This window comes from Chelonoidis abingdonii, chromosome 1, assembly GCF_003597395.2.
Source record: "Chelonoidis abingdonii isolate Lonesome George chromosome 1, CheloAbing_2.0, whole genome shotgun sequence".
In the NCBI taxonomy this organism is placed as follows: Eukaryota; Metazoa; Chordata; order Testudines; family Testudinidae; genus Chelonoidis; species Chelonoidis abingdonii.
The window spans coordinates 156,082,025-156,104,623 of NC_133769.1; the positions used below are offsets into that span (position 1 = coordinate 156,082,025).

The following is a 22,599-nucleotide window of genomic DNA, read 5'->3' on the forward strand; positions in this document are numbered from 1 at the left end:
GTCAAAGTGAATGAGTCCAGTCATCCAGTCACACCCATCCTTTGGACAACCAGTGTGCAAAGCTGATACATTTTATCCTAATACAGAGTTACCAGGTTCTCTCCAGCAAGGGGCTATTGCTTCTTGTACTGGCAAGTCTAGGTGCTGGATGTCTTCTTGAAAACCTAGCTAGGTTTTTCTACCATAGTATATAAGGGCCTGAAACATGTTCTATAGTCAGAGTTTAAGGCCAGGAGGGAGCATGACCACCAGATGATATAGTGTGACCTCCCGTATGTCACAGGCCACCAACACCACCCAGCTCCTACCCACTAAACTCAACACCTGAAATGAGACCAAAGTACAACCACCCACAGAAGACTAGACTACTATGGGCCACAGGCAGAGAATAGGAGGGACAGAGGTGCAGCAGCACCTGAGGCGTCTGCAATGGCAGGGAAATGATCAAATGAGATATACTCAGACGACCCTGGCAAGTGACCCACCCACACACTGCAGAGGAAGGCAAAAATGTCCCTGCCAATCTAACCTGGGGAGGAAATTCCATCCTGACTGCACATAGGGGACCACTTAGACCCACATGCTGTGAGCAAGAGCCAGCCAGCCCAGTCTGTGAGAGATAGAGAGAGAGAATGCTGGGTGCTACCTCAGGGCATTGACCCACTCTGCCCAATGTCCCATCTCCAGTCGTGGCTATCCCTAAGGCTTCCGCAGAAGGAGATATATTATATATAAAAAGCATGCTTGCTTCTGGCTACTTGTTTCCATGATTTCTAACGGTGACGGGCATAGAGAGCCAGGTCCTCCCAGGCTCTACACCATCAAAAGATCTCACTTTGCCAGGACCCACTTCATTACTCTCCACTAACACAACAACTTTTGTCCATTAAGCTGTGGCTGGGAGCTGGCACTGTCATTTTCTCCTTTATTTTCTTATTGCTAATGGAACATTGTCCAGCTTGAATGAATTTCTGAAATGGACCATGCAGCGCAGATGGCATGAAGCAGTAATTCTCGACTTTTGTACTGGTGACCCCCTTCACATAGCAAGCCTCTGAGTGAGACACTCCCCCTCATATATTAAAAACACTTTTAAAATGTATTCAACCCCATTATAAATGCTGGAGGCAAAGCAGGGTTTGAGGTGGAGGCTGACAGCTCACGACCCCCCATGTAATAACCTCGCGACCCCCTGAGGGGTCCCAATCCCCAGTTTGAGAACCCCTGGAATACTGCATGGTGTACATTTGTGCAGGGGTGCATATACATAGGCACAAGAAACCCTTCCACTCAATGACACTTGACTGGCAGGACAAGTTATTATAATAGCATGATTGCTAGAGTGTTAAAGAAACAGGCTGCTACAGTATTTGTCACAGGTAGGTATGATCCTGTCCAGGATATGGCTAGGCACTGCATTTGGGGGTTGATTCCCTGTCCATTCTGATCTGCTACCTAAGGAGATGCCACCCTTTCTCCACAGATGGGAACAGTTTGTCCTCATCACTTTTTGAGCAGTCATCTTTTGTGGCTCCTGGTCGCTTGAGGAAGTCTCTCCTCAGTCACATGGGGTCACTTCTTTCCAAGTTTAGACTGTGCTTTGAACTTCCCACTTTCCACGTCTAGTTGATGGTAACTGATACTGTGTGTACAAGGCAGAGAGTCTTTGTGAGAGAGGGACAGACTGGGGCACCTCCAGGCAGGAGAGAGAGAGAGAAGCAGACAGCGCTGCTTTAAATTCACCTACCTATTTCAGCCCCACCTCCTGGAGCAGATGTGAGTCAGCACTGGAGATGCCAGTTTGCTCTGTGAGGAAGCGTTTGCTTTACTGGGTGTGGTGCACTTTGTGACAGGATAGAGCAACTGGTTCCTCCAGTTCTCTTCTCCTTCAACAAAGTCTGAGAGAGAAGGAGGAGAGGAAGGGAGGGGCCCAAGCGTAAAGCGCAGCTCAACAGGAAGCATTGTAGAACACAAGGGAAAGGCGAACAAGGACACAGACTAGGTAGCAGGATATTCAAGAGATGGGGAGGAGAGAGGGGTGACAGGAGAGACAAGTAGTGCGAACAGGGATACGCGGCATTCTCGGGGGGGCTGGGGGGATGGATGGGCAAGGGCTATTCCAGAGGGAGGGAGAGAGGAGCGGGGTGTATTCTGAGGAGCAAGAGAAAAGAGCAGGGCAAAAGAGAATCATGGGAAATTCCAAGGGGTGGGGGCAACTGAGGGCAGGCCAGGAGGGGCTTGGTATTCTGACTGATAGAGGGCCAGAGAGGGGAGGTGAGGAGGGGGCAGGGCATTCCAGACAGAGGGAGGAATAGGAATAGGAATACTTAACATTTATGTAGCATTTTAAAGTGTTCACAGTGCTGTGCAGACACTAACTAATGACACAGCCCTGAGAGGCACAAGGAGACCTAGATAGGTAAACGCACAGAGGAGATGAAGTGACTTGCCCGAAGTCATGCAGTGAGTCAGTGGAAGAGCCAGGCTGAGAACTTAGGACCTCCAGCCTCCCACTCTTGTGTTCATTCCTCCACACTACGCTGCACAGGGGAGAAACATGGGAGAAAAGAGGAGCAGAAAAGGTGTGTGGGGAGGCTGAGCAGGGGTAGGGGAGTGGCAATGGGAGAGGGGCAGGTAGTGCTGGGCATTTGAGGTAAGGTGAAGTGGAGTAACAAGGGAGGGGTAAGTCATCCAGGGTGGAGGAGGAAACCTATGGATGAGAGAACTGAGAAGGGCAGTTCCCGTAATAGGAGAGAGAGCGAGCGCACCAAACGGCTGAGTGAGGCTGAGGGCATGTCTGATCACAATCTTTTATCCAGCTGACCCTCTCTTCCAGGGAGCCCAGTCTCAAACCTCCACCTTTAGGCTAAGGGCAGCTTCTGTAGCCCATGGCCTTGCTGGAAGTGTCTGGAGCAGCATTTGTCTTTCCTTTCCTGTACTAGGATGGCTGTGCATCAGATGCTCTGAGCATCTGCCTCCTCTGGAACAGCTAATTGGTCTCCAGAAATCTGGCACCAGCACAGGGAGCACAAGGAAATATTGCCCCAGGCTTCACCTTCTTGGAAGATGCTCCTTCACTCTGCTGAGGTCCTGACTTCTTGTGTTCAGAAAAAGATCCCTTCTGCAACCATCTGGATATCCCCTGCCAGGCCCTGGATGGATTCCATTCTACCTCTGAATTCCACCTGGATATGGGCACATTCATTCTCAACTCCAGAGGCTTATAGTCCCCCCATATGTTCTACCATATTGCAGCAGAAGCTACCCCCGTCACAGAACTTTAGAACCTGAGTTCTCATTTAACACATAATATTTCCTGCCCTCATGGTTGTGAAGATAAAACCTTTCAAACACGACCAGAGTTAAAGCAATGCTGCATGCAGACAGCCATCAGCCTGAACTGTTAGCTCTGAGAAGTGAATCACCCTCATTCATCTAATAATAAATTCAAATCCCTAATAATGCCAATTTACGTTGTTATTTACTATTTCATTCTAGTATAAAAACTTCCAGTTACATGACTGTGCTTAGCTAGTGGTAAATATTAGATCAGGGGAAAGTGGGTAGATGGTTGCTGGGGTGGGAAGCTGGATATTCAAGCACCTCCCACTGTCAAAATATAATTCTTCTTCCCTCCTAGGGGAGGAGATGAAAGGAAGGAGATGCATTCTCCCTTATCACTAAACCTTCAACTTCCTCCTAGGCACTAAACATTCAGACATAGCCTCCCATATGTCTCCAGGAACCAGTAACCCCATGCCCCCATGCTAGAGCAACAAAACCTCCCAATATTAGAGGCTTTGTCTTATATACACAACTATACCCTACCCCCCCCATACACACACCCATAAAAAGTGTCCCGATTTTTCACACTTGTTATCTGGTCACCCTACCCTACCCCACCTGCCAAAAACACCATCTTCCCTTAATGACCTCTACGATGCAGTCATGCTTTTACAACATACAAATCTGGAGCATGTTCGTGTAATGTAAACAGGACCTAATATCAAAGTAAACACCACAAGTGACGATGCGGTGCTAACTGAATTAGTCATTCGCTCCTTGAACTCTATAAACCCTGCCTTTTGAAAAAAATTGACGCAAAGCTTAGATTGGGCAGGACACATTTCAGTCCAAAAGAAACATTCCTGTGGCTACTATGAGCAACTGAATATACTTGCTGAGACAGGTGACTCAGCCAGGCAGTTATGAATATTAATCTGTGTTTTGTGCATTTTAATAATTCAAATCACAAATTAATAGAGCTCCCACCCACTCGAGATTCCTCTGTTTAAAATGGATATTGTATAGCCCTGTTCATAGCAGACAAGGGTCCGCCTCACAAAACAATCACAAACAGCACTAAGTGCCCCACCCCTTCCCCGGCATCAGCCCCATGGATGGAATGCCCTTTGTATGTCTCATGAGAAATTAACATCCCTAGAACTGGTTTGTCCAGAGCAGGGTTATATAGCTCAATAGGGAACTCCAGCACTAAAATGCACAATTAAAAAAAGATCCTGGCATTAGTGGACAAGGAGAGGTTTGAAATTCACTGAAGGTATCAGGGAAAAGCTGCTGTTCTGCCCGGGCAGAGAGCGTCACAGCATTCTCTACCCCTTGACGTTTTTGCACAGTTTATCAGATGCTTACCATCATCAGGACTGTATCTCCCAGCTGAAGTCTTCCTCCGAACCCTGAAAACAAACACAGATAGTGCTCCTGAAAACGCAGCAAACCCTCCAGACTTCAACCACTATGCCAGTCTTTGCAGTAGCATCTCAAAAGCAAGACAGCAGCACTGCGTAAAATGCTTTAGAAAACAAATAACCATTCAGGGCTAGGAAATGCAAACCCCAGTCTCCTGCTATCTAGATCTCCACTTCCAGCAATGTCTAACAGACAGATCCAATCTAGAAAAGGGTTCACTTTTCTCTGATGCATCAGCTATTGGCCACAGTCAAAGCAGTGATGCGATTTAATATGGCACACCCTACCCTCTTGTCCTGTGTACTGGGAAAACCCACCTATCTGCTTTCCACAGCCCAGCTTCCCACACTCTGGAATCCACATGGCTTGCAAGGGATCTGAATCAGTGTAGTACACAGGAGGTAGGGTTCATGGAAGTTACTGGACAGGATCCAGAGAGCTCATCCGGTTTTCTGGCAGTGGCCAGCACCGGGTACTTGAGAGTAAGGTTTAACCAACCCCCAATGCACCTGGCCAATTGTGCAATGCTTGGCATGGGGTAGGGAAGAAGATTCCTCCCTGCTGAGCCCTTATGTCCTGAAACAGAAGATACACTTCACTTGAATCACTGCCTGAGCCGGCAGCTTCCGTAACTGCTGACACACTGGGGTTCCTTGTCCAGCACCACTTTACAATCAAGCCATGTGCTGCTAGGGCAACTGGCACAAGGAGCTCTTTCAGGGTAGTGTCACCCCTCCTGCTGCCTCACTCACCCCCAAGGGCTGCAGCGGCGGGCAGGGATGAGAGTACATGCCAGCCACTCCAAGGAGACGTAGCCCACAGCTTCTGATCCCACTGCCAGCAAGCAACAGAAAAAGGGGAGGTAAAAGCCACCATTGAGTTGGCTCAGAGAGGCTGCAGGAAGCTTCAGCCTTTCTCCAACAGCAACCTGCAGCAGGAGGAAACATCTGGCACCATCTCAATGGCAGGCCTCTCCTCTCAGTGCAGGGCAGGAGCTCAGGGGAGTGGGGAATCAAGGCACTGCTGAGCTATGAGTGGGGCGTGGCCTGGCAATTAAACAGGTTCCTTGCCTCTCTGGTGCCCTGGAGGCCTCTGCTCTGTCCTGGTTATGTCACATTTCTTCTTTGCCCCATAAGGGAGTGCAGGCAGAGTAAGTACCAACGCACACACATGCCGCAGATGCCTGGGGTCTCTCTAGTGCCCTGGCACTTTCCTTTCTCCCTGCGGGCTGGGGCACAGGGTGCCAAACACCCCCCATTTCTCCCTCACAGAAGGGCCCATTGGGTGACCAGGAACCAGGGCCGGCTCCAGGCCCCAGCACGCCAAGCACGTGCTTGAAGCAGCATGCCGTGGGGGGCGCTCTGCTGCTCGCCGGGAGGGCGGCAGGCGGCTCCGGTGGACCTCCCCAGGCATGCCTGCAGAGGGTCTGCTGGTCCCGCGGCTCCGCTGGAGCATCCGCAGGCATGCCTGCAGGAGGTCCACCAGAGCCACAGGACTGGCGAGCAGCAGAGCGCCCCCCGCGGCGTGCCGCCGTGCTTGGGGCGGGGCGAGGCATTTCAGCTGAGGAAGAAAAAGCCACAGGCGTAGCCTGAACATAGTCACTGTCCATCTGCTTCACCCACCTGACGTAGTGCACAAAGGCGATGATCAGCGAGCCCAGGTAGAAGGAGAGGAAGCTCAGGAAGCTGAAGAGCATGGCTTGCACGTAGTCAGACTCTGGGGAAGGAGGAACAGGAGGAGGGTCAGCTTACAGGAAAGCAGACCACTCACAGTGTCCCTGCCCTGCTTACTACAGCACCTCCTGCTAGTAGAGACTGCGACTGAAATAGCTGGTGGGGGGGTATCCCACTGCCAGTGCTGCAGCCTGCATGGACTCCAGTCACTGTAAGCGCCACCTTCCCGCTCCTAGCCAGCATTTCCTCCCTGCCTGAAAAGGCTGGTGCTGGAATAGTTAAAAACATTCCCTTAGCTGACACCCCTATACTAGTCCTTGCTGTGCCTCCTGCTGGGACTGAATTAGCTTGGCACTCCCACACACCGAGTGCCCCTGTACTAGTCCCTACCACACCTCCTGATAAGAGAAGCCGAGAGTGGAACACCTTGGAGCTGCCCAGCAGTTCTGGACCATACCTCAGAAAGACATTAACCTTTAATAGAGGGTACAATGGTCACTTGAAGGCTCTTCGTTCGTTGTAGGTTCCAGGTGTGGTTGCCCTTTCCTGTAAGAAGCAAGGTACACTGGATCAGAAACATATTCTTTAACACTGCTGGGACTTGTTCACCCCGTGGTGCAGTGTACCAATCCCCTAGTTCATCTTACCCTTGATAGAGGAAGGCACAGAGCCCCCACAGGCATAATCCTCTGGCTTTATGACAAACACAACAAAGAACTGCTCGCCTGGGAAATCCTTCTTCTGCACAGAAACAAACAAGAGAGAGCCTTGTGAAAAGTGAGGGAGGACAGGACTGCAGAGGAGGAGTCTCCTCTCCCATCCCAGTTAAAGGACTCAGTGTAGTTTGGAATTTGGAATGAAGGTGCAGATCCCTTTGGAAAACTTAGACATGGTCTGCAGACCTCTAAGGATCCGCAGACCACAGGTTGAAAACCACTGCACTAGAGCAAACCCCTAATAAAGACACACCCTGGTTTGAACCTCACTTTTCACTGGACTGGGCAGGGGGTTGGGGTGTGAGAGGGGGTGTGGGCTCTGGGGTGAGACCAGAAATTAGGGGTTCAGAGTGTGGGAATGGGCTCTGGGGTGGGGCCAGAAATGAGAGGTTCAGAGTGTGGGGAGGCTCTGGGCTGGGGTGCAGGGCGGGTGAGGGCTCCAGCTGGAGGTGTGGGCTCTGGTGTGGGGCTGGGGGTTCAGAGTGCAGGAGTGGGTGTGGATTCTGGGAGGGAGTTTGGGCACAGGAGGGGGTTCGGGGGTGGGACAGGGGGTTGGGGTTCAGGAGAAGGTGAGGGGTGTAGGCTCTGGGAGAGAGGGTGTGGGATGGGGTTTAAACTGGGGCAGGGGTTGGGGTGCAGGAGGGGGCTCGGGGTCTGGGCGGCAGTTACTTCAGGCGGCTCCTGGAAGTGGCTGGCATTTCTCTCGGGCTCCTAGGTGGAGCGATAGACAGGCAGTTCTGCACACTTCCCCCGTCTGCAGGCACTGCCTCCACAGCTCTCATTGGCAGCAGTTCCTGGCCAATGGGAACTGTGGAGATGGTGCTCAGGGTGGGGGCAGCGTGCAGTGCCCCCATAGCCACACTTCCGCCTAGGAGCCGGAGGGAAATGCCAAGTACTTCAAGGAACCACATGGAGCCAGGGCAGGCAGGGAGCCTGCCTTAGCCCTACTGTGCTGCCAACTGGACTTCTAATGGCCCAGTCAGCGGGGCTGACTGGAGCCACCAGGATCCATTTTCGACCCGGTGTTCCGGTCGAAAACAGGATGCCTGGCAATCCTACTGTGAAGAAAGCCTAGCTGCTAGTCACAGTAGGAAGCAGCCCAGGGATATAGCAGAGGGTCTGAACAAATAGATCTCCTCTGCTTCATACAGGGTCCCTGGGCTGGAACTCAGTGTAGACGGCAGGTCTGGATTTCCCTACCAGCCCACATAGGGTGACATGTGAAGACCCTGGAGCCAGTGGCTGGCAGGCTCAAAAGCCTGAAGTTGGGCTGAATTTCTGATATGTGGCCTTTCTGCTGAGATTGCAAAAAGGGGACCTATTTTTATGGGTAAAGCAGCATGTGACTGGATCAAGCACACAAAATCTATTCTAGGGAGTCAGTCATTTCTTAGAGAAATAAGAAGGAAATCTAGACCTTGGGAGACTTCCTTGTTCCTAAACCAGTTTTCCCACTGACCTGCTGTGTGGCTTGAGGCAAGTCTGAAACTGGCTTCTCATTTGTATTAAGATGTGGACCATGCTATCCAGAAGTGCAAGTACCCCTGATCTTGAGCACCAGTATCCCGCAGATGAAATGATTAAGCAGAGAGGAGGCACACAGAGTCACTGGAAATTAGCACTGATAAAATCAGCATCTCACCTGTACAGTGATGGCAGCTTGCTTTGTCATGGACTGGTAAACACCATTAAACTCCACATTGTGGTCCAGATCATACACAGGGCACTAAAACAGGAAGAAGTAATGTAAAAAAAAAAAAAAGAAATTGAAAAATCCAACTGCATTTTCTGAGCCAGGAGGAGCACAAACTTGCTTTCCCCGATAGGCCGGGTGTGGAAAAAACTCCCTTAAGCCTAATAAAAATAAACTCCTTTGGGCCTTTGAGTTGGCTTTGTCATCTTCCCCTCACCTCCCCACCAGAGCTTCATGAAGAGCACTGGAGGAGCCCTGCCTGGAGTCCAATAGGCAGCAACATCAGCAGCATTCAGGGGCTAGCGAAGCTGTGCTGAGAACACCAGCCACAGCCAGGGCTCAGCTGGTCTCTCTCAGCAAGGTCCCAGCTTCAAACAGAGCTGCAGTTTATGGCACAGCCAGGTCATTTACTCTGAATCTCTCATTTGAAAGCCTCAACAAAGCAGAGGGGAAAAGACAGTTGTTATAGCAATCTCAGCTGCTCTACTATGAGTCTAGGCTTGGTCCTCATTTTCCTGTTATCCCCAACCTCCTCATGATAGACCCTATGGCTCCATGTTTCCCCTTTCTATACCTGCTATGTGGAGTGACAGTCACATGTTTGCCCCCATTGTCACCCTCTCAGTTGTGTCATTTGAAAGGCCACTCATGAGCAGGGCTGCAGGCCGAGATCGTTGTTTCCACTTCATTGCCTCCTCCCAGCTATTAGAGGTGGCTCTCAGGGTTTCAAGGCTGCTTTCTTCAGCTCTCCGTCTCCTATTCACTGCTCCCTCACTCCTGCATAGCAGGGCAGGAAGGGAGAAGAAATAGGTGGCCAGTACTGCTGCTTCCTGGCTCTGAGCAACAGCAAATTCCACCTGCAGGAGGCAGTCATGGGAGAGGATCAGAGGGTATGAACAAGAATTCAGGAAAAAGATTGAGGGGGGAGATTGGGCCAGAGGAAAAAGGGAGGAGAAAGGGTCAGGTAAGGGGGGGGGGGAACAGTGAACAAAGAAGACTGGGAGAGGGAGAGGGATGGAGAAAGAGGATGGGGGTGGAAAGAAGACACTGCAGGGACAAATAGGGATGTCTTGTATCAGAGGGGTAGCCGTGTTAGTCTGGATCTGTAAAAGCAGCAGAGAATTCTGTGCCACCTTATAGACTAACAGACGTTTTGGAGCGTGAGTTTTCGTGGGTGAATACCCACTTCATCAGACGCAGCTATTCACCCACGAAAGCTCACGCTCCAAAACTTCTGTTAGTCTATAAGGTGCCACAGGATTCTCTGCTGCTTTTAGGGATGTCTTGTGACTTATTCACAAGTCTGGGAGCCAGAATTTCTGCTGTTGCCTCCCAGTTCTGCCACCACTCGCTGTGTGACTATAGAAAGGTCATGTCATCTCTTTGTGCCTCCATTTACCCATCTGTAAAATGGAGAGAGAATGGTACTGTCCTACCTTCCAGGCAAGGAAAAGCACCTTCAGACCTTGGGATGGGAGCATTATCATCATTAACTTGCTCACTACCCTCACTAACACTGGCAAAAATATCACCTGAGGAGGTACTTAGAACTCAACAGCTAGGCCTTTCCCAATTCATTCCACAGGCCCCTCGCCTCCCTTCAAGCTCCTCCTGTATTGTTACTCTGCAGTACTGCCCCCTGAGGCTTCATATATTTACTGGGCTGAAATATATCACACATGGTGATGGAGGCACAATACCAATGCCCAGAGTCTACCTCTAGATCATCTGCCATTGCCCCTCTCTAGACTTACCACAATATCCTGGACGGAGACAACAGAACAGGGATAGACAGTTTCAGATACCACCTTGATGATGACGGAATCCACATCTGGAGGGAACTTGTACAGAAAATACTGCAGAAAAAACAGGATCAGTGCTCCCTTTGTGCATTACAGTTCAGGAGTCCCTCTGCCACTGGCTCCATAACATCCCCAAAAGAACAGAACAGCCCCGTGCATCTAGGCTGAGATGTCAGACATGGAAGGCTTCTGCAGTCCACCTAGTCACTTGGAGTTCAAGTGTTTTGAAAGGCCTTCGTATTCCTCACAATGGCTGGCCAAAAATACGGACTGCACCAGCCCCTCTATGCACAGAGTTTAACCCCAGATACCTCCATGGCACCAGAGCTGCAGCATAACTCCTGCTCATCATAATACTCCAACAGGTAATGTTTTAGAAGGTGGGATTTTACAGTAAAGTGTTTTAATTTGCAATAGTTGCCTCCAGCAGTTTCTATACTATTTATAATGCCATTATACGGGGGGGAGGGACGGAAGCCTGTAGGCTAAAATTGTGATTGCCTAGCATTTTCCTCTGTTTATGACTTAGCCAAAAAAAATGTCAGTGATTGCTACTTTCCTCAGGCTGATCTTTTAAGTTTCAGTGAGATTGGTTTCGCCATTTCTGAGAATGATGTTAGCTTTGCCAATGTTAACCACTTTTTCCATTTCTTTGAAGAACTGTAGTGCCTCCATGCTTTGGAGCTGGGATTTAAAAATTTGGCTAACGGATAGCCCTGGAATCACAGAAGTATCTTTTTCTATCCTCATGAAAAGTCATCCAGATTTGGCCAGGGGATAAGCCTGTGAAAATTGCCATTTGCATAGGCTAAGTGCAGAGGGTGTTAGAGACCGGCTATACTAAAATCTCCAAGCATTCCAGCTGCACTGAGCATGCTTCCAGCTTTGCATTGCTCCCTGCATGATTCCAGGGAGTACACAGGCAAAGCACCAACTGCAAGACACCCTTTAGTTTTGGTCATGCTGGCCTGTGATCCAGTGGACCATAAATTCTAATCTCAGCTCTTTCACTGATTTGTGTTAATGGTTAAGTTCATTTCACAGCCCTTACATATGAGCAAGACCTCATTCTCCTATCTTTGGAGACAGGCAAGAATTGTTTCCCTTACAAAGCAGTTTTCCTGCTTCCAATTTTGAGCTCAAAGCAGAACCAAACCAGAATTTTCCCAAGTTTGCCAGTTTCTACTTCTGTATCCATTTTACAGACATGAGGGGCTTACTGTGAAATGAAAATCTGTCTGTGTTACAGCTGTAAATCCTAGCAAACAACACTTGGAAAATCAGTTGAACCTGTTCCTTCAGTTCTATGCAGAATCCCTTCATTCCGGCCAAAAACCACAAGAATCTGCAGCTGCCTGCCAACAGATCCTGAGAACCAGTTATACAGACACCCCACCTTTAACAGGGGTGGAAAACTTTATACTCCTCTGACCGTGAAAGGGGTGGAACAGCCCCCTGGGTAATTCCCCAAGTACAGAATTAACATAGGACCAATGTAGGAAGTCTCACAGCACCCTCCTGAGCAGTTCCCAGCACAGGGCATGCTGGGGTGATTGAGGGCAGCTCAACGGAGTAACTGGAGTGATTTGTACTCCAGATTTCCTAGCTGCAGAGTTGCCCATTGGTAGCTATGCAAAGCAGCCAGGCATGCTGTAATTTGCCCCTGGGGCCACACCAGTTCCTGGAGCAGGCCAGAATTAGCAAAATGAAAAGGTGTCTTTAAGCTTATCCTTGTACCCTCCTTCTGCTTGCACCCCACCTTTACTGTGCCTCTTAAGAGGATACAGATCTGGTGTGAGGTGACTAGTATGAGCGAAAATAAAGGATTTGTTCTAGCTACCTGTGCACCTAAATTTTAGGGCCCAATCTTGAGACGTGCTGAGCATCTGCAACTCTCACTGACGTGATTTGGAGTTGTGGGCTCTCGGCACCTAGCTGTGTTCTCATTTGTGCATTCAGCCTATCCTCCCAGTTTTAGCTAATTCAGGGTAAGCAAAAAAACAAACCATTAAACAAAAGACTTAAAATACAACATTAAAAAATAAGAGTAGATAGTGGGCGATTCTATCAGTGTCCATGTCAATTCAGTTCCGACTGCGTTAAAATAGGTCACTTTTTGTTGAGCGATTATCTCAAGTACTTCCAAAAGTTTCAGGAGGAAACCTTTCTTGAAGTTCCCACTGTTCATTTTGTAGTTGCTCACATCGTCGTTGACTGCTGCTGCATTTGATCTAAATAAAACACCTTTTAACAGCTCTTTTCCTCTGGTTGTACAAATGAACAATGGACTTTACAACCAAGAAAAACAAATAGTGAAAACATTTAAAGGGGAAAAAAAAATGAATGAGGATGTAACTGAAGTGTTTCTTTATATAAAATAGGAAACTTATTTGCTCCAGCTGCCCTGTACTTTCCACGGCATGCATCCGATGAAGTGAGTTCTAGCCCATGAAAGCTTATGCTCAAATAAATTTGTTAATCTCTAAGGTGCCACAAGTACTCCTTGTTCAAAGAGATTAGTTATGGCTCATCATACCCACACCACTCAGATACTCAGTTCTTAGAAACAATTAAAACAGTAACTTTTTCCTTATCTGTACACCTTATTTGCATAATAAAACACCACTCTCACTGGCAATTTTATTAAATTCCTTTCTCAGCACTTGGGAAATGGGCAGGAATTGAGCATTAAGATCACTGAACACTTTTTGTTATTTCCTTTTCTTGTTTGTTTGGGGTTATTCTTGCATTGCTCTAGATCAGAGGTGGGCAAACTTTTTGCCCTGAGGGCTGCAGCGGGTTTTGTAAATTGTATGGCGGGCCAGTTAAGGGAGGTGGTTGTAGCCCGACCCCACCTCCTATCTGCCCCCTCGAATCCTGCCCCATCCAGCACCCCTCCATTCCCTGCCCCATCCACACACCCCCACTCTCTGTCCCCTGACTGCCCCTGCACCCCCATCCAACCCCTCTTCTTATTCCTGAAGGCACCCCCGGAACCCCTGCCCCATCTAACCACTCCTTCTCCCTGTCCCCTGACTGCTCCCAGAACTCCTGCCCCTGATTGCCCCCTGTTGCCCCATCCAACCCCCCCTCCTTCATGACTGCCCCCCAGGATCCCTGCCCCCATTCAACCCCATTTCCCCCCCAACCATCATCCACACCCCTGTCCCCTGACCACCACCCCAAACTCTCTTGCTTTCTATCCAACCCCCTCCCCCCCAGCTCCCTGCCCCCTTACCGCACTGCCTGGAGCACCGGTGGCTGGCCCGGCTGCAGCTGGGCCATGCTGCTGCCACCGTCGCCACCACACAGCACAGAGCACCGGGTCAGGCTGGGCTCTGCAGCTGCGCTGCCCCAGGAGCTCACAGCCCCACCATCCAAAGCATTGCACCAGCGGTGGAGTGAGCGAGCTGAGGCTGCGGAGGAGGGGGAATAGCAGGGGAGGGCCCAGGGGTAGCCTTCCAGCCCAGGAGCTCAGGGACCCAGCAGGACGGTCCCATGGGCCAGATGCGGCCCACGGGCCATAATTTGTCCACCCCTGCACTAGATTGTAAAAAGAGTCTAGATCAATTCATTCAATGCTTGCTTGATTTGATTTATAAAAATGGTGGTGTGCTAATTAAAAGGCACCCATCTTGTATTGTATAAGAACATAAAAATGGCCATACTGGGTCAGACCAATGGTGTATCTAGCCCAGTATCCTGTCCTCTGACCAGAGCCGTCCCTAGGGGACGGTGAATCGGGATGACCACTCTGGGCCCTGCGCTTTGGAGGGCCTCACGGGCAGGCGCAATTGGCTGGCACAGGGCAGCGGGTGAACCCCTGGCTGAGGGAGGCTACCCCCTACCCCGCCCTGCTCACCTGAGGGAGAGTGTGCGCCCTGGAGCACTGGGAGGGAAAGTGTGTGGCAGTGCCGCTGCTGCCGCCTCTCCATTCCTGGGAGCGCCGGGAGGGAGAGCATGGGGTGCTGCCACAGCCTCCCCAGCCCCAGAAAGGCAGGTGGCGTGGCCCTAGCCCTTTGGAGCCCAGCGGCACCACTAAAGCGAGGCCTTGGCAAGGTAGAGAGGGGGCAAACCTGGCTATTTGGGGAGGCACTGCCTCCCTCAGGCTCCCCTACCTGCCCCCAGTGCCAAGGTGTGGGTGTACCATGGATTTATATAGTGGTACTATAATATTTTCTGTCTTATTATCTCTCTTTCTTAACAGTTCCTAACATTGTTAGCTTTATGGACTGCCACTGCATATTGAACAGATGTTTTTGGAGAACTATTCACAATGACTGCAAGATCTTTCTTGAGTGGTAATGGCTAATTTAGACCCCATCATTTTGTATGTATATCTGGGATTATGTTTAAATACTTTGCATTTATCAACATCGAATTTCATCTGCCATTTGTTGCCCGGTCACCCAGTATTGTGAGATCCCTTTGTAACTCTTCACAATCTGCTTTGGACTGAACGATCTTGAGTACTTTCATATTGCCTCCAAACTTTGCCACCTCACTATTTGCCCCTTTTCCAGATAATTTATGAATATGTCGAATAGCTCTGGTCCCAGTACAGATCCTTGAGGAACCCCACTATTTACCTCTCTCCACTGTGAAGACTGACCATTTATTCCCACCCTTTGTTTCCTATCTTTCAACCAGTTACTGAGCCATGAGAAAATTTTTCCTCTTATCCCATGACTGCTTACTTTGCTTAAGAGCCTTTGATGAGACACCTTGTCAAAGGCTTTCTGAAAGTCCAAGAACGCTATATCCACTAGATCTCCCTTGTCCACATGTTTGTTGGCCCACTCAAAGAATTTGAATAGATTGGTGAGGCATGATTTCCCTTTACAAAAGCTGTGTTGACTCTTCCCCAACAAATTGTGTTCACCTAGGAGTCTGATAATTCTGTTCTTTACTATAGTTTCAGCCAGTTTGCTTGGTACTGGAGTTAGACTAACGGCCGGTAATTGCCATATTTGCCTCTGGTCCTTTTTTAAAAATCAGGATCACATTAGCTATCTGAGAATCATCTGGTACAGAAGCTGATTTAAGCGACAGGGTACATACTCCAGTTAGTAGTTCTAAAATATCATATCAGCATTCCTTCAGAACTCTTGGGTGAACACCAACTTGTCCTGGTGACTAATTACTGTTTAAATTTATCAGTGTGTTCCAATCTACTGACACTTCAATCTGGTACAGTTCCTCAGATTTATCAACTAGAAAGAATGGCTACTCTCCAGTAAAAACCGATGCAGAGCAGAGATGATGGTGGGGAGGAGCAAAATTGATTGCTAGGCAGGGCTGTGGGCAGACAGACACCTCTCCCCTCACCACCACTTTTTTTTTCAGACCACTCAAGCGCTGGTAGCAGTTTTAAGTCTGCATCCTTTGCTGCTTTGTCTGCACTAGAGAACTGCATCTCAGCGAACTGTAGTAGAGTGACTGAATCAATGTAAGTTGCAACAGTGCATAAGTCCACACTGGGCACTCTGTTCCAGCATCACACAGCACCATAACTCCACACCCAGTGCAGGTTGCTGGGCCTGTGGAGAGTTGCATTCATCCCACAGCAAGGTATGATGTCTGTTTGCACCAGTTCACATCTCTGGTTTGTTCAATTGCTTGAGCTGAATGTCTCGTGTGAGGGTCAGAACGTGCTCCAGGAGGGGCAGAGACTATGCAGTGCTATCCCTTCACTCTACCCATGCAGATGCCACAGCAATGGACTAGGCTGCCTCCTGAGAGGGAAATGGATTTGATCCTATAGCTCTTTGCCATCTATAACTGCTAGGATCATATTGAAATCCATTTGTATGTGAAAAGACACATGCAGCTGATGTCACATAAGGCTTACCTGAGGCTGAGAAGGGCTGGCAGTGAAGTTAAAGGCTTTGTCTGTCCTAAAAAAGAAAGATCAGTAAGGTGAAGACTTTCTAAAGCTCACAGCATAAATGCTTGAGCACACACACACACACACACACACACACACACACACACCGCATCTTCAGGGAACTGCTCTTCAAAGCTGAATTCATGAAGCACAGGGAGATATTAAGGCTATAAGCTAAGCGTTTCTGGGGGACTTACACTTCTATGTTTGTAGGAAGAGCTCTTTTCAAACTAGTCCTACATGCTTTAGGCACTGGGAGAGAGAGTCAGGCCCTTCGTGCCGGAACAGAGTAGTAGCACAGAGCTGATCTGGAACTGGAATTTCTGTTCCGAGGGAAAGTCCAATATTTAAAAAAATAAATAAATAAATCATCAAATCAGAATAAAGAACTGAAATTTCACAAAGTTCCTGCAAAATGAACTGTTCAATCTAAAAAAAAAAAAAAAAAAAAAATCTATATTTTTTTCATACTTTATTTTAAATTTTTTATTTTATATTGTACTATGATTTTTAAAATACATTTAGAAACAGATAGTTTGAAATGGAAAAATCAAAGTGGTCCATTCCAGTAAAGTTAGCTCTTATTAACATGCTTTGATTTAAGGTGACCGGATGTCCTGATTTTATAGGGACAATCCCAATATTTGGGGCTTAGTGTTATATAGGGGCCTATTACCCTCCAACCTCCTGTCCCATTTTCACACTTGCTGTCTGGTCCCCCACTTATCAATTCTTCCCCCCCCCCCCCCAAAAAAAAAAAAAAAAAAAAAATTGTAAACACATTCCAGCTGAATATTTTGAATGTGACAAATTGGCATTGTCCAATGGAAAAAGCAATGTCAAAAACATTTCAACCAGCTTTAGTGGTGCATGGAAAAAGTGATCAGCAGGATGAGGAGCAGAAGGGATCTCAGTGCTGCTTGATCATCAGATGCTGCTGTGTAGCTATGGTGTTGGTCCTGCCTAGTTCCAGAATAAGGCGCTAGAGGAGTTTGCTGCACTAACTGCCTCATAGAATATTAGGGTTGGAAGAGACCTCAGGAGCTCATCTAGTCCAACTCCCTGCTCAAAGCAGGACCAATCCCCAACTAAATCATCCCAGCCAGGGCTCTGTCAAGCCGAATGGAGATTCCTCCACCTCCCTAAGTAACCCATTCCAGTGCTTCACCACCCTCCTAGTGAAATAGTGTTTCCTAATATCCAGCCTAAACCTCCCCCACTTCAGTATGAGGCCATTGCTTCCTATTCTGTCATCTACCACTGCTGAGAACAGCCTAGCTCCATCCTCTTTGGAACACCCCTTGAGGTAGTTGAAGACTCACTCCTCACCCTTCTGCAGACTAAATAACCCCAGTTCCCTCATATTGGCCTGGGGAGGATCACACTTAAGAACCTGGTGTGAGGTGAGGTGATGAGTCATCCCTGAACTAAAGCCTGATTAAGCCACATGCAGTGATGAGTCATTCTATTGTAGGGCTGAGCCAATCTACAAACCAGGAGCTGGTTTACCTCTCAGAGCAGGTATAGAAGCCTCACAGGAGAAGCAGCACCTCAGTTTGCCCAACATCATTTCATGGCTAGAAGTCTCCCCTGCCTGATAGTGATGATAGACTCCACAGGCCTGAGCTTGCTCTGACTCCAGCCTTGTTCCCAGCCCTGCTCCTGCTTTGTTCCAAACTTGCTCTTGACTCCTGACTCCAGCTCAGACCTCTGGCTACAGTTCTTGGCCCAGCTGCCACTGCACTGACCACTAGACAGGACTGCCACTGCTCCAACCACTAGGCATGGCCCTTTATAGCTTAGTGTCTAACAGTTTGAGCAGCCTGACCTGTCAGGCCCAGTGGCCAAGGTGGATTGTTTATGCCTGCAGGTGTCTCCAACAGTCAAAATGAAATCTCCAGGCAAGCCCTCCAGAACCAAGCGGCCAGCTACAATGGGAAAATGCTTTCCTGCACTCACAGATCCCAGTGATGCCACGTCACTCCACACTATAAGCTGTGACAGCTTAAGGTCTAGGCTCTAAGATCCTTCTACCAAAGAGATTTGGTGGGAACCATTAGAAGTTTTGGGGGTTTCTCAATCAATGTCACTGCTGTTCCTGTTGTGCCCAAATATGTACCCAAATAACTAAAGTAAGATAGGGCTCATCATCAGTTTACTGGCAGGCAAAGCACTGGATTAGGCATCATCACTCCTGGAGCCGAGAGACCTGATTCTCCACAACTTTGATGAATTTGTTAGTGATTTTTTTATGTATGTTTAGTGACCCAAACCATGCCTGCTCCACTGAAGTTGCCCTGCAGTTACTCAAACAAGGCCCCTGACCCATCACAGCTTAACCCAGCCATTTCTGACACCAAAGTCCTTTCTATGCCAATAATAGCTTTCACCACTGTTTCCATCCATCCGTACCACTAATCTCCCATGGCTCTGCGGCTTCTTATTTGGTCCAACATCACTGCATCTGAGCGGAATTATAATCACACAAACTCAGCCAAGGAGGACTACAAATGATATGTCAAAATCTGTTGACAGGACCCTCCCCTGGTGGTTGGAGACAAGGTATGGCTCTCAGCTCAACACTTGGATACCTCCCAACCCTCAAAGAAACTAGACCACCATTATCTTGGCCCATTCCAGACCATTCAACAGATCAAGATGGTGGCCTTCAAGCTCCAGTTATCCCATACTATGAAGATACAGCTGGTATGTTTGCTTATTGAATAAATATGTGGGTAACTCCTTTCTCAGATGCAAAACACAACCTCCACCCCTCCTGTCACAGTTCAGGGGAAGGAAGAATACTAGGTGGAACAGATCCTGGATTTTAAGCTCCTCCAAGGATAAAGCATGTACCTCATGGACTGGAAACAGTATGGCTCAGCCGACCATTTGTGGGAACTGGCTAGTAACATGCATGCACCCAACCTCTTTCAGGAGTTCTGTTGATTGTCCCCAGAAAAGCTGGACCCAAGGATGTTGGGGAAGCATCCTGGATGGGGAGGTGATGTGAGGAGTTAGAGCCTAATTAAGCCACATGTAGCGATAAGTCATTTCTGTGATAGGCTCCAGACAATTTACAAGCCAGGAGCTGGTCTGGTGGCTCTCACGGTAGGGTACATAAGTCTCACAGGAGAAACAGCATCAGCATCAGGTCACAGCTTGATCTCTCCCCTGCTTGATAATGGTGATAAACTTCACAGGCCTTAGCCTGCTTCAGCCCTGCTCTTGCTCCAGCCCTGTTCCTAGCCCAGCTCCTCCTTTGTTCCAAACCTGCTCTTGACTCTGGCTTCGACCTCTGGCTCCAGTTCCTGGCCCGGCTGCCACAGCACTGACCACTACGCTTGACTCTCTACATCTTAGTTTCTAATATTTGGCAGCTTAGCTGGAGAATCGCATCAGCAAAAGTTTTTAGATGTTGGCGACTGTGCAACAAGTATTTCTGCGAGTTGTCCAGCACTTGGGTTAGAAATACTGTGGGACTAGCCTCCTTAACATGTGCATTGTTTAAGCACACAGGAAGGACACTGTTTGGTTCTAGGACTGATTTCATTTTCTCCTGCTCATTCAGAATCCCAGCATAACACAAGGGAATATGCAGTGTTAATCAAAAGGCTAAGAACTCATTTCCATTCAGTCTAGAGCAAGCATGAGTGCACGCACATGAGCTTGGTAGATATGCACTTTGCTAGTGTTGCGTTTTAGTCCAGAAATTAAAGGTTAATTATCTCACTGTGTATGCAGATGGGCTAACATGCAGTTCAAGTGAGCTACTGTAGTCCCTTTAAAAAAGTGTCTGGGGAGAGGAAAAGGTGGCACAAGGCTGGTGCTAATGTTCTGGGTGGCATTATCTGTGTTTAAGTTTAGCTGCTCCATATCCAAAGTGCTGTTGTTATCATAGTCTTAGTGTAGATCAATCCTTGTAAGATTTAATAAAGTTAACAATTCTGTTGAGCAATCAAAGTGGATTTGAGCAAAGCTTTGGAATTCTGTGGATTCTGCCCTGGCAAAGGATATATTCAATTATCTAGATCATCTGTCCTGTTTCAAACTGTAATCTGTTTATTCTGCAGAATTTGGGAATCAGAGGCCACAGGAACCCAATTGTTCACAGCTTTTTCATGGAAAATAGGGGAACGGGATTATCCTGGGTTATTTTGTGTGAACAATATCACTGACTTTTCTCAGAACCTGTCCACTGAAATGGCAGAGTAAAATTTAGGAGCGGGGATGTAAGCATTTGAGAGGAAATAAACATTTTGAAGAGCAACTTAGAGAGAGTTAAGAGAAATGTAAATTTTCCTTTCTCTTCATCGGTACTAAAGTATTTTATATTCCCTGGTCTACAGATCGAGAAACTAAGGCACACACAGGGGCTGTGATGAGCACACAGCAAGTCAGTGGCAGAGCCAGATGAGAGCTCATGATTGCCTGACTCCCCACTATGTGCCCACCTCCAGGCTATGCTGGCCCCCATTATTTGCAGTCAGCCAAGTTCCCAGCTCTTTGTCCTGTGGCCACAGCACAGTGGGATGACAAACAAGCTGGATGCAGTGTTTGGAGCCACAGAGGTTCAGGCTGTGAGTGAGATGACAGAAGAACTTGTACTCCTGGGAGGAGCTCCCTCTCACCACCACACAGACGCTGCTTGGCTTAGCTAGCCCACAGCCATTCTCATCTTGGCCATGCAGCCAGGGCCTGACTTGGCCCTGGCTCTGCCCCTATCCTTTTCCCCAGGACATTGCAGGGCACATTTCCAGACACAAAAGGATCCTTCTCACGCACCCAACTTTGAAGCTTCCCCCAAGCTGACCTGGGGATCCCCCATGCCACAAAAGAGTAACAAAGGGGAGCCCGCCGCATCTTCTGTTAGTGACCCCTCCCCCAATCAACAGTCCCAGCAAGCTCCCCACATTTGGCCTTGCATCCCCCTCCCCCTGCATCAGCCCATCTGAGAGCGTCTCTGATAGCAGCAGTGCTGAAACTAATCCTAGCTTAAATTGTCCCCTCCTCTGCAGACATTCGCATGCAGGGGCCAAGAAACTGACACAGCTTACCTTCTCTTGGGAGTGGGGACTTCCCCCTAACCCCAACCTACAGAAGAAAGCAGAATAGCTGGTCCACAAACCCCACAGATCTCAGAGCTCCATGGGGGCACGAGGCCTTCTGCATAGAAGTCCTCTGGCTCTATGCCACCTGTCTCCCAGCACAGGTTCATTGGAGTTGCTGTCCCTCATGCAGCAGAGCCCCTGACTTTCCATTGGAACCATACCACCTCTGGCTGTCCCAGCAAGTGTCAGAGAAAGATATGCTTCCTTCCCATTGCCTATCCCATTTCCACTCAGATCCCCGCAGACCTACAGGACTCTTACTCAGGAAGGTGCAGGGAACCCTGCGACCAAAGCAGCCAATCCTTTCCCACCCCACGCACATTGGAAGGAGCTCCCCTCTGAGCACTGATTCCAAGGATATGAACTGACTCCTTATTTCTTTTGAGGAATAAATGCGCAGGATCCTGATTGCCTGGTTGCTCTAGCTGAGCAGTCTGCCAATCAGCACCTACTGCCCAATGACAAACTCCAAGCTCAATTTAAACTAAAGAAAAAAATAGTGCAGAAGGTCACTGAGTCAGACGGGGGATGGATTTTGGTAGAGGTCAGGAGAATGTTATGCTCAGGTTTCAATAGAAGTAATCAGACCTCATGCTTCAGAGCCCCATGTCATCAGTGGAGCAGTCAGGAAGGAATCCCCTACCCACACAACAGTGCATAGCTATTGAGGTGAATTATGGGCAGCTTTCACCTTACTCTGAATCAGGTGTTGGCCACTGCTGGGAATAGAATATTGGTCAAATGGACCCCTAGTTTTCTCTGGTGTGGCACCTCCATTGAGAGGAAGTGTGTGCATCCTGTGCTGTATCAGGCAGGTAAGGAGTTAATTCCCTTCAAAGAGAGCCTGACAGAAGGCATGCCCTACCTTGGGGCTCTAGCTGAGTCCGCTTGCTGGAAAGAAGAGTTCCACCTAATCTCATCAGGCCAGGAATTTAAGCAGAAAGAGGGAGTAACTTGGGGGCTCCTAGAAGGAAGGAGGAAGTGACCTGTCCCTTTCCTTCTAGTCC

General features: G+C 48.6%; 1 protein-coding gene across 2 annotated transcripts in view; it reads right to left on the reverse strand.

Annotated features, from left to right (window-relative positions):
* SIDT1 (SID1 transmembrane family member 1) overlaps positions 1-22,599 on the reverse strand; it is a 96,211-nt gene that overhangs the window by 28,724 nt on the left and 44,888 nt on the right. For both annotated transcript variants that reach the window (XM_032773612.2, XM_032773610.2), the window contains exons 4-10: positions 16,446-16,491; positions 10,547-10,648; positions 8,742-8,825; positions 7,031-7,124; positions 6,858-6,929; positions 6,333-6,426; positions 4,654-4,697 (exon numbers count right to left, since the gene is read on the reverse strand). In XM_032773612.2, coding sequence (XP_032629503.1) covers positions 4,654-4,697; positions 6,333-6,426; positions 6,858-6,929; positions 7,031-7,124; positions 8,742-8,825; positions 10,547-10,648; positions 16,446-16,491 — 536 coding nt within the window. The remainder of the gene's footprint in view (positions 1-4,653; positions 4,698-6,332; positions 6,427-6,857; positions 6,930-7,030; positions 7,125-8,741; positions 8,826-10,546; positions 10,649-16,445; positions 16,492-22,599) is intronic.